The sequence below is a fragment of the Cornus florida genome, unplaced genomic scaffold, assembly GCF_030987335.1.
Source record: "Cornus florida cultivar Cherokee Brave unplaced genomic scaffold, ASM3098733v1 CherokeeBrave_3.0.0_Hap2_Chr11, whole genome shotgun sequence".
In the NCBI taxonomy this organism is placed as follows: domain Eukaryota; kingdom Viridiplantae; phylum Streptophyta; class Magnoliopsida; order Cornales; family Cornaceae; genus Cornus; species Cornus florida.
In genome coordinates, this window is record NW_026775581.1 from 16,118,359 (window position 1) to 16,129,231 (window position 10,873).

Here is a 10,873-nt window from a genome sequence, read left to right on the forward strand (position 1 = left end):
AAATAAATTAACAATATCTTCTTGGTTTTTTCATATCTTATAATTAATACTATTATTTATTTATTTTCTTTTTTTGTGGGCAATGCTATTTAAATTATTTAAGCAAACTAAAACTAGAATATAAAATGGATTAACAAATAATATAAAATTGATTAATAAATAAGTTCACATGGATTCTACATAATGTCGTCTCATAAAATCAACATTCTGGTCATTTTTTATTTTTAACTTGATTTTGACTTAGTTTCTTTTTCCTTTTTCTTTTGAAAAAATGATATACAATGTTAGTGTGTTCTCAATTGACAAAAGCAACTTTGTGCTAGGAAAAAAAAAATAAAAAATTTGAGAAAGACAACTGACAGGAACTTTTGATGGCTCTTTTTTTTTTTTTTTTTTTTTATCAAAATTGGTTGACAAATTTTTTATTCAAGACAATTTTTAGATGGATTTGCAATACAAAATCAACTTATCACATCTAAATACAATTTTTCATTTTGAAAAATATTTTATTTTCAATATTTTGTTATACTTATTTATTTCTTTTATTCTTTTTTCGACTTGACAAGAATCAACTTTATAACTATTTAGAAGGTTAAGGAGACTTTTAATTACATCTGAAAAATATCACTGTACTAATCAGCAACTCTTTGTGTCTTTATGCCACATAATTATATATCGATATATATATATATATACTAATACTAAGAATAATAATAATAATAATAAGGGGAGTGAATGAGGGAGAAGTGGGTCAGAAACACGAGAAGTGGGTCAGAAACACACGTTGTATTTCAGGCAATTCCATGTGCCCACATGGCGCTGATTGTAGAGAGCCTCAAACATACACAGACTCGCCATAGATTGTTGACTTGTTGCAGAAAAAGAAGATGAACAAGAAATACTAGTCCACAAAAATACACACACTTACACACACGACTGACTGACTACCAATTAAACCCATCAAGCACTCGACAAACCATACCATTATTCACTCCCAAGTCTCAATCATCGATCAGCCTATATTATTTCAATTTCTAGAGAGTGTGTGTAGAGACAGAGAGAGATGAAGGAGAGCAGTGATGGATTTGTGAGGGCAGATCAGATTGATCTGAAGAGCTTAGATGAACAATTGGAGAGACACCTCAACAGGGCATGGACCATGGAGAAGAACAAGAAGAAACAACATGACTCTGACCCCTCCGCCACCACCGCCACCGTGCCCGCCACAGTCACCGCCAGGCAGAGGCACGAGTGGGAGATCGATCCCTCCAAGCTCATCATCAAAAGTGTCATTGCTCGTGGCACTTTCGGCACCGTCCACCGTGGTATCTACGACGGCCAAGATGTTGCCGGTCAGTCACCCACTTTTCATTTTAATATTTCTCTGGATTCGTTTTTATCATTTTAATACTCTTCCAAAAAGAAGGGTATAAAAAAAACTTATTATAATTTTTCTTTCGCTTTTTGTTATTCTCTGGGATTTGTCTTCTACTTATGAATATCCATTTTAGTTTTCTTACTCCCCTTGTTCCAATTTTCCTGGAACATACGCATTTATATAAATTTCTATATATATGTATATAGATCTGCAAGTTTGTGTGGGTATGTCTTAATAGTGTGTATTAATTGTATCCATATATGTAAATGATAATTAGGTCATTTTTTATAACACCCAGTCGGATTTTGTTACTGAATTTATTTTTGCAACAATTGCATTTTCTTTGAGGAGCTGATTGAATTTAGAATTACTAAAAAAAAATAAAAAATAGCAATTAATCCACTCGAAATTTTTTTTTTGGCCCTTAATGAGAGTCATGATCTTTGTTGTTCCACTCCTTTCCATCGTTCGCTGACCAAACTATTCTAATTGTTTCCATTTTTGTTATTATTAATTTTTTTATTTTGAAAGTTGTTTCTTGTTCATAATTTTTGGTTTCTATTACAATTGATGGTTATGGAGGGGTTTCTGAATGTCAATTGTAAAAGTACTCTCATGGAATCCGTGACTCCTGCACGGGTTTTGATTGAATTGGCAGGTGATTGCAATAACTGAGGTGGTGGTGTAGCAGTTTTGAACTTTCATGTGATCCTATTTTTTATTTTTTAATAATAACAAAGTAAGGAAATCATTATTTAATATTAACTGCTCACGAACTTATTAAAAAAAAAAAAATCAAATATGAACTGCTAGGTAGAAATTAGGATCCCAACTGTTGCTGTTTTTGTTGGTATTTGTCATCATCATCAGTGTCATTGTCAACATCATTGTTATATCTTCAGCCATAATCTAAGTTAAAATTTTATTTTCTTTCTTTAAAAAGAATCAAAAAATCAGCTGCAATTTTTTCTTTTTATATTTATTAATTTATTTTTTTTTACCTTGTTAAGAAGTTTTTGAGAAAAATGGTTTCCATTTTCGCCAAAAATAGTACATTTATTATTTTTTTTAACCCATTTCTAATCCTCAGTTAAACTGCTGGACTGGGGAGAAGAGGGCCATCGAACAGAAGCTGAAATAGCATCATTGAGGGCGGCTTTTACACAAGAAGTTGCAGTGTGGCATAAGCTTGACCATCCTAATGTAACTAAGGTCACATTCTACACCACGACCCAGTGTCTTAATTTATATGGCAGTACAGTTTTGTAGTATATGATTCTATATAAGATTTGCATGCATGGGGTACTTGTCTACATTCTATGGGTGATTTTAGATATAGGAACTTAGAACTTATTAACTTAATGTCTAAAATTTAAGTGAATTGTGCAACTGCTTCTTATTGAGCGAATTGAGCCAGTTCCAATTTGAGCCGGCTACTTGTTTCATGGCTTAAATTTGAGCTGCAAATCCTACTCTAGAAACCTAGATACCCACATTAATAGCAGGCCTGTCTATATCCTACGCAAATAGTGGGTGAGTCTTTGTAGTGGTATTTATTTAGTTTGTTTTGGCATTTACTTTATGTGGCTTCTTTACAATGGGGATTGATTGCTTGTGATCACTTCATCTTAGCATTTGGTAATCTCTTTAAATGCCTTAGGTCTGGTTAGGATCACATTCAAAAGTCATAACTACCTACATTCAGGATGGTCTGCAGAATGTTGATCACTTCATCTTAGCATTTGGTAATCTCTTTAAATGCCTTAGCTTTGGGGAGGATCACATTCGCAAGTCATAACTACCTATATTCAAGATAATCTGCAGAATGTTCAACAAAATCTTTGAAAGTTCTTTTTGGGTGTTAGAATATCATTTTCTTTTTTGGTTACTTTTAGAAAATTTGTGGCTTCAAGGGTTTAGCTTTCTCTTGACTGGTAGTGGTAGTGGATAGGTGTTACAAGGGGAGTTTTGTCCTATCTCGGATTCGAATGGGAAGTGAAATGGGTATATATGGGTTGGGTGTTAGCCCCACCTAATAGCTTAAGCTTTAAGGTAAGATAGCGAAGCATCTACCCGTTACAGTTGGTATCAGAGGCAAGCCCAATCCTTGATCGGGTGTCACGCTAAGTGCCCGGCCCGGAGGCGTCCGTGTGAGCGCACCCGGGTAGGCAGGGTGGCTCAATCGGAACGAGGGTGTTGCAAGTTTGGGTGGGGGAGAATGTTACAAGGGGAGTCTTGTCCCACAACGGATCCAGATGGGAGAGAAATGGGTATAATATGGATTGGACGGTAGTCCCACCTAATAACTTAAGTTTTTGGATTGGATCGTGAAGCACCCACCCATTACAATAGGTTTTATGGTTGTTGGAAGCTTTTTTGGGGACTACTTGTACTGTTTTGTAATTTACAGCTTAGCCATTCAATGCTCAATCTATAATTGCTTCTGTTTCTTCTTTTTATTTTTATTTTTTTTTTGAATGGGATATTTTTATAGATTTTTCAGAATAAGAATAATGCTCAATCTAATTGCTTCATTTAAAGACTCGTGAACTTTTTTCCTCTGTATGCCTCTATTGGGCCATTTAGCAAGTGCCTTAGAGCATTTGGTTCTTAGATGGACTTGGTTACCTATATAGGAAGTTGTTATCTTTCTATGTATCAAACTTCAGCTCCAAATCTCAGGATGCAGGGAGTGTGGATTTGGCTTAAAATTTGTTAAAAAATTTGGTACTTATGTTTAACATCTTGCACATAAATATATTATATAATCAAATTAACTCAATCAAGACTTTCCAACTACTTGGGGTCGACTACATGAAACTTATTTCACCATTCCGCTTTATTTAAATAATAAAATATTGTAACTACCAAGGTGTATGGCCTAATGGTATCTCATATCCTTTCAAAGTGAAAGGTGGAGGATTCAAGTCTTTCCAAGAGCATTGTCGGAGTTATTTGCAAGAACAAATGTGTATATACATATATATAGAGTCCTCTTCAGTTGCTCCCTAGTGTGCAGGGAGCGTTAACTGCAGTTCTTCAGCTAGCCGTTCGATTTCATCCAACGGCCCAAAGGAAACTACCCTTTTTGGAAGATTCTGGTTTTAAAACCAATAAAATCACCATTAATTTTGTGTCTTAACTTTTTTCACCCCTTCCTTTGCCTGGTAACAAGCGGGCAAAATTTCAACATTGTCTTTCACTTGCTCTCTCTAAGGACTCTTGCTTATGCTTACTGTATATATCAAGGGAAATCATAAAAACTGGTGAAGTATACAACTCTTTGAGAACGAGTTCACTGGTTCGTAGTTTCAGAAAGTTGGTTCGTCGGCAGAATTCAATTTCGTTGACGTGTTGGAGAATTCTCTGACCGGTCCTATACCGCTGGATCTGCGTAGCAAGAAGATGAAGGGATATTTGTTGCTTCGGAATAAATTCTCCGGTGAAATTCCAGTGAGTGATGTGAATTGCATGTCGTTAAGATGTTTCCATGTGAGCAATAATTTTTTTTTTTTTTGACGTAGTTCCTACTGAAACTTTGGGACTAACTAACATGGATATAATTGGTAAAAAGGTTGAATGAAATCGAACATCCGATACGTCCAATATTGGGGTGCAAAGTCTTTGGTACAGTTTCACCGGCATTAATAGATTATCTGGAAAATCACTATCGGGGATTTCAAAAGCTTCGACACTGAGCATGACTTATCTGAAGTACAATCAATTTTCTGGCGAAAACTTGGTAAAACACAGTAAAAAAGTTCCGGTGACTATAAGTCCAGTGGTTTTGTTAGTTGTACAAAAAATATGACACAATATTCGGTGAAAGAGTAAGGGCATTTAATGTTGTAAATTGGTTTTGTTTATTTAAAACCAGAAATCTTTCAAAAAGGGTATTTTATTTTGGGGCCGTTGGATGAAATCCAACAGTTAGCTTAACAGTCGTTGATAGCGCTCCCTGCACACCGGGGAGCAACTGAACAAGACTCTATATATATATTATTGTAATTTATGGTACCCTTATTTGAGGATACAGTTAATTACTCACTTCGTCCCAAAATAAGTGTCCTTTTGGGGGGTCTTAACTTTTTAAAGGAAATGCGTTCTCTCTTAGAAATTCCAAAACTAATAATTCAAAATTTAAACATTTACATTGATAATTTGGTATGTTTTTATGTGTAGGATAATTTAGGAAATTTTAATTTTTGTACATTGAATTCTTGAAAGGGACAATTATTTTAGAACATCTGAAATGGGGAAGATGGACACTTATTATGCGATAAGAGGGATTAGAATTTAAATTGAATGACATTCTATTAAATTTGAGCTTCTTCCTGTGCTTCATCATGACAACAACATCAGCATGTCCTACTTGGGTTTATCTGTCAAACGTGTGTCCTATACCATACTAGTGTAGTGTGTTCGATATCATTGCCTCAGGAGGAACTGGGGAATCCATGTAGAATATATAAATACTGTTTCTGTTTCTATCATATACTGATGGTATTGCACAACTGAAGTCTTTTGAGTATAGAATGTCCTTATATATTCTGGAGTTTTGGTTCCCTCTCTTTGCCAACTGATGGTAGCCATAGCCCATATTACTGCACTACTTGGATTCTCTTATAAAATTCTGTAATAGTTGCTACTTCCCCAAGTATGATGACGCTTTTGATGATTCTACATGTGTTTCTGAAGGATGGTAGTTAATGTAAGCTTTGGAACAACTATTGCAATAAAGAGAAACAGAAGGATAGTCTCTGTTAAATTCCTAAATTGCTGCTGGTTTCTTTTTTACCTAGTTGGTACTTAGACACCCCTCCTCCAAGGAATTGTTTGCACCTAGCAGGAATCAATCCTTAGACCTGATGCTTCATGAGGCACCACGGCCCAAGTCTTTTCCAACTAGACCAACCCCTTGGGGTTTCCTAAATTGCTTTTACTATTATGCTAACTGCCGACTGGTCTAGATGCTTCAAAAATGCTATAATAATTTATAATCGTAGATATTATGCGAAAATATTGGACTCATTTAATATAACCTCAACATGTGAATTCTTTAGGAATTAATTTCTTATTTACCTGGTCAAGTAATCACATCTGTTTGTTGAATTTAAGAGTGGCCATGTGTCCTTTCCTTAACCCTGTTATCCTTGAATTGGTTTGCAGGCCTTTTCCATTTTGTGTCAAGCAAGTTGCTTAGTATGACACTTTGAAGTTTTGTTCATTTAGAAAAAAGCCCGATGCCCCGTAATTGAGAAAGATCCTTTTAATTTATACTTTATTAATTATTGCCTTGGAATCCACCCTGACATTCTGTTATGCCTTTGCCAATGTTTGCTGTTAGCTGGGAGCCTGGGAGCCATTTACTTTTCCTGTCTGTCATTCATTAAACTATACTGCTTATGGCCTTTCCAGTAGTACTCATTATCTTCATCTTTGATATTGGATCTTCTTTTAAAAATTTCAGTAGGATGATCATTTGTATATGAATCTTGTGATTTGAGAGTTAAACAAAATCCTTGCGGGTCGCACAGTAATAATCAAATTAAGATGGTTGCCATATTTAACGGATGTCCCACCTGAATCTTTTCCCTGCAAAGAGTGAATGTTGTATGGTCATTAAACTTTTGGCTTCCATTATACACAGCTTTCTTTATATTCCCTATCTTATTTTGTCTTCTTCTCATGGGTTACACTTCCTGATTCCTATTGTGAAATGTTTGGATTTGATAGTTATTTTGCTATAGGAATATTTTGGAGTTATGACCTTGCAAGAAATTAAAGGAGTTGACTTGTATTGCATATAAATTTTATAAATAACCCTTGCAAAAAACTAAATTAGTTAAACTGTTTAGCATATAAATTTGATAAATAACATTTTATATTTTCTGGACATACATGTAATTTTTTACTTTGCTAGTTTTAGAGGCTAGAAGAAGTAGAAAAAGTTAGTTTTCTCTAGTTTTAAGTTTCATCATATATTTCTTTGGGAGACTGGATGGTGTGATGATCACTGCCTTAGACAAATATTTGTATTCCATGGTAATTTCAATTTCAGATACTTGTCAAATATTGTTCCTAACAGTTCATGCCTGATCCTGTCTGCAGTTTATAGGGGCAACGATGGGCTCTTCAGAGTTGAACATACAGACGGAAAATGGTCACATCGGTATGCCAAGTAATATCTGTTGCGTTGTTGTCGAATATCTTGCAGGAGGTGCCTTGAAATCTTACCTCATAAAGAACAGGAGAAGGAAGTTGGCTTTCAAAGTTGTTCACCAGATAGCACTTGATCTTGCTAGAGGGTACTTTATTGTTGGTTTACTTTTTGTAAAATGATTCTTCAATTTTTTGCAGCTTGGCAGCTCAAGAGTGACCTGTAACTAGTGATTTTCTTGAGCTAAAACGAAAAATGTACTACATTTTGTAGGTTGAGTTACCTTCACTCTCAGAAGATTGTTCACAGGGATGTGAAGACAGAAAATATGTTATTGGACAAAACACGAACTGTAAAAATAGCTGATTTTGGGGTTGCTCGTGTTGAGGCCTCAAATCCTAATGACATGACTGGGGAGACTGGCACCCTTGGTTACATGGCTCCTGAGGTATGTAGTATTTCTTTTTTTGAGAAGGATCTTAAATTCAAACAGAAACTTCGATTCTAGCATTTAGATCTTCTGGTAGTTTTCATTTCTTTGCCTCAGGAGGCGGATTATGAACATTTGTCCATAATTAAATGAAGAACTGGACTTCTCTTGGTGCATAGAAAAAATTGTCCCACCTAAACCATGTTTTACCTAATACAATAGTTGCAACGTTGGCTTCTGACTGGCATTTGTCAATAGTTGTTGTCCTTGTAGCAAAATTCTGCTGGACTTTGACAATTGTTTATCCTCCTCTTTTTTTTGATAAGTGACGCTTGTTTATCTAATTAGGAGAAAGAAAACATTTGGTTATCAGTTATGACATAGACAATGAAATATCAAATGGGTGAACTACAGGTTCTCAATGGCAACCCATATAACAGGAAGTGCGATGTGTACAGCTTCGGCATATGTTTATGGGAAATATATTGCTGTGACATGCCATATCCTGACCTCAGTTTCTCAGAAGTGACTTCAGCGGTTGTTCGCCAGGTGCATTATTTCTTCTTATCCTAATTATATTCACTCATAACCATTAATCATCCCTGCATTCTTTGTCAATTACAGCATGTCCTTTTTTTTCTTTCTTCTGCTGGGTAATCATTGCAACTCATGTTGAGTCCACAGAATCTGAGGCCAGAAATACCAAGGTGTTGCCCAAGTTCTCTGGCAAACGTGATGAAGCGATGCTGGGATGCTAACCCCGACAAGCGGCCAGAGATGGATGAGGTAGTTTCCATGTTGGAGGCCATCGACACATCAAAAGGCGGAGGTATGATCCCTCTTGATCAACCTCAGAGCTGTCTATGCTTCCGCAAGTATCGAGGACCTTGAAACTACATCCTGAGCATACAAACAGCTAGCATACTAATATTTCATTGTCCAAAAGATCCATACCTGTATTTGTGAAGGAACAAAAGAAATTAGGGTTTCAGAGCCGAGAAGATTCGGATGATGATACATATAATAGGCTGAGGAGCCCTGCAACATCTCTCTTTAATGGATGATGTAAAGCTTTCCCATTAATCTTTCTGTAATTTTGGTTTATTCTTTTGGGTTCTTCAAATATGCGTATTTCATTGCCTTGCCAGTTTGGTGGTGGACTGGCGCTCAACCTTTTCTGTAAGATCACCCTTTATATATACTAGTAATAATCATCATTACTATTATTGTTAAGATGATATGTACTGGCTACGTAAATTCAGTGGGTGTGTGGCTGCTCCGTGACAAACTAGGGGGAAGGGGACTTGAATGTGGGTACACTCGTTTGGGAAGCTGAGCATTTTACTAGTTAGGTCACTGAGTAATGCACAGAGTAATGTAGGTAACATTTTGGGTGATGTAAAGTGTGGTATTACTTCATAAGCATGCTTAACTTTGGAATAGTACTGGGATGAGTCACCTGTACCAGGATGAGTGATCTCCTGAAAAATATATGATCGGGGAGAGGAAAAAACAAACAATATTGTGTTACAAATGAATTTTTTTAGATTTTTGAAAGCGACAACTGATTGCTGTCTACTTGTTTGTTATGATATGGTGCTTTCGGCAAGGATGTGATAATGCATCTATCTTTCGGTGGGGTGGGTTGGTTTGGTTTGGTTTCCGGATATGGGTTGACAAACCATTCTGTTGGTAAGTTATATTCCCATCATTGGATAATATTGCCTTGTGTAGATTGAACAAATTAGTTCTTTGTTTTCGGGTGTTCTTTTGCAGGTCATTAGAGTTATTATTTTCCAAGGAGAGATGTCTGAAAAGACTAGTAGAATTGATTTATTGGTTTGAAATTGAAAAAAAAAAAGTTTTAAAAAAATAAATAAAAACTAATGATCTTTCAAGATTTTGTTGAAAACTCTTTTGAACGTTTATTTTTGCACAAAACCCTCTTGTTTTAATCCAAAAATATGCGATACACTCAGAATTGACATTATTGGACTTGAAATCTCTATAATGTCCTTTACTGATTAAAATGACTTCGGATCGTTGTATTTTTGTAAATTCATGAATCGACCCCTATTGTAAATGGGTTATTCATATTTTGTACTATCATATAACTTTTTTTTGTTATTAAGGGTTCTTTTGTTATTTTACAACCAATGTTTATTTATTTATTTATTTTTGAGGAAAAAATGGTATATTTAAAGAAAATGATTAATTTTGAATACAGCACCAGTATAAAAAAAAAAAAATTTAAAATTATACACAAATTTTATACTGGTACTCTTTATAAATAACCCCTAATGTAGTTGTAAGAACTTAAAAATATATATATATATATATATATATATATATATATATATATATCTATAGATATATATCTATTTAACATGTATTCTAATTAAAATGTAATTAAAAGTGGTGTAGTATCAGTAAATAACATAAATTAATCATCATCAGGCGTTCTCAGAGAGCTGAACCTCGGGTGGCCTGTTTTCAGCATCCCATTTGCTCCAAATGTAGAAGATACCAAAGAGTATCAGCTGAATTGCACCAACTACCGCTCCCAAACCATTCGGAATCTATCCCACACGCACGGAAAAAAACATAATTTTAGTTTCTAAGCTGCCAAATTTACATTTATAAGAAGTAAGGAAAAAAAAAAAAAGAAAAAGAAAAAAACCTGTCAATCTTCTAGTTCCACCACAACTAAAGTGGAAAAAAATTCTATTGTATTTTTCTAAGGGTGAAAATATTGACAAAACAACTGAGGTGGCAGGCCTTCATTGGTTCATTGCCCTGAAAATATCTGAATTATTCTCTTTCAATGATTGGTAGAAGGGGACAGGTGTATTGTATAGCTGTGAAAAAGGCTGCTGTATTGTATGGAGTATAAATATGTTGTGAT

General features: G+C 35.0%; 1 protein-coding gene across 2 annotated transcripts; it reads left to right on the plus strand.

Moving 5' to 3' along the window:
- The first annotated feature begins 739 nt into the window (after window positions 1-739).
- On the plus strand, window positions 740-9,201 carry LOC132283563 (serine/threonine-protein kinase STY13-like). 2 transcript variants are annotated; one of them, XM_059785533.1, is made up of 6 exons: window positions 740-1,352; window positions 2,469-2,590; window positions 7,490-7,686; window positions 7,812-7,986; window positions 8,383-8,517; window positions 8,653-9,201. In XM_059785533.1, exons 1-6 carry the CDS (start codon window positions 1,064-1,066, stop codon window positions 8,857-8,859), a joined length of 1,125 nt encoding a protein of 374 aa, XP_059641516.1. In that variant the 5' UTR covers window positions 740-1,063; the 3' UTR covers window positions 8,860-9,201. The 2 variants fall into 2 exon arrangements, with proteins under 2 accessions (XP_059641516.1, XP_059641517.1); XM_059785534.1 differs by lacking the exon at window positions 740-1,352 and adding an exon at window positions 1,486-2,036.
- The last annotated feature ends 1,672 nt before the right edge of the window (window positions 9,202-10,873 follow it).

Coding starts and splice junctions, on each gene's coding strand:
- LOC132283563 (XM_059785533.1), top strand. CDS start 1,064: ATGAAGGAGAGCAGTGATGGATTTGTGAGGGCAGATCAGATTGATCTG. Junction 7,687..7,811: donor GCACTTGATCTTGCTAGAGG/GTACTTTATTGT, acceptor TACATTTTGTAG/GTTGAGTTACCTTCACTCTC. Junction 7,987..8,382: donor TTGGTTACATGGCTCCTGAG/GTATGTAGTATT, acceptor GGTGAACTACAG/GTTCTCAATGGCAACCCATA.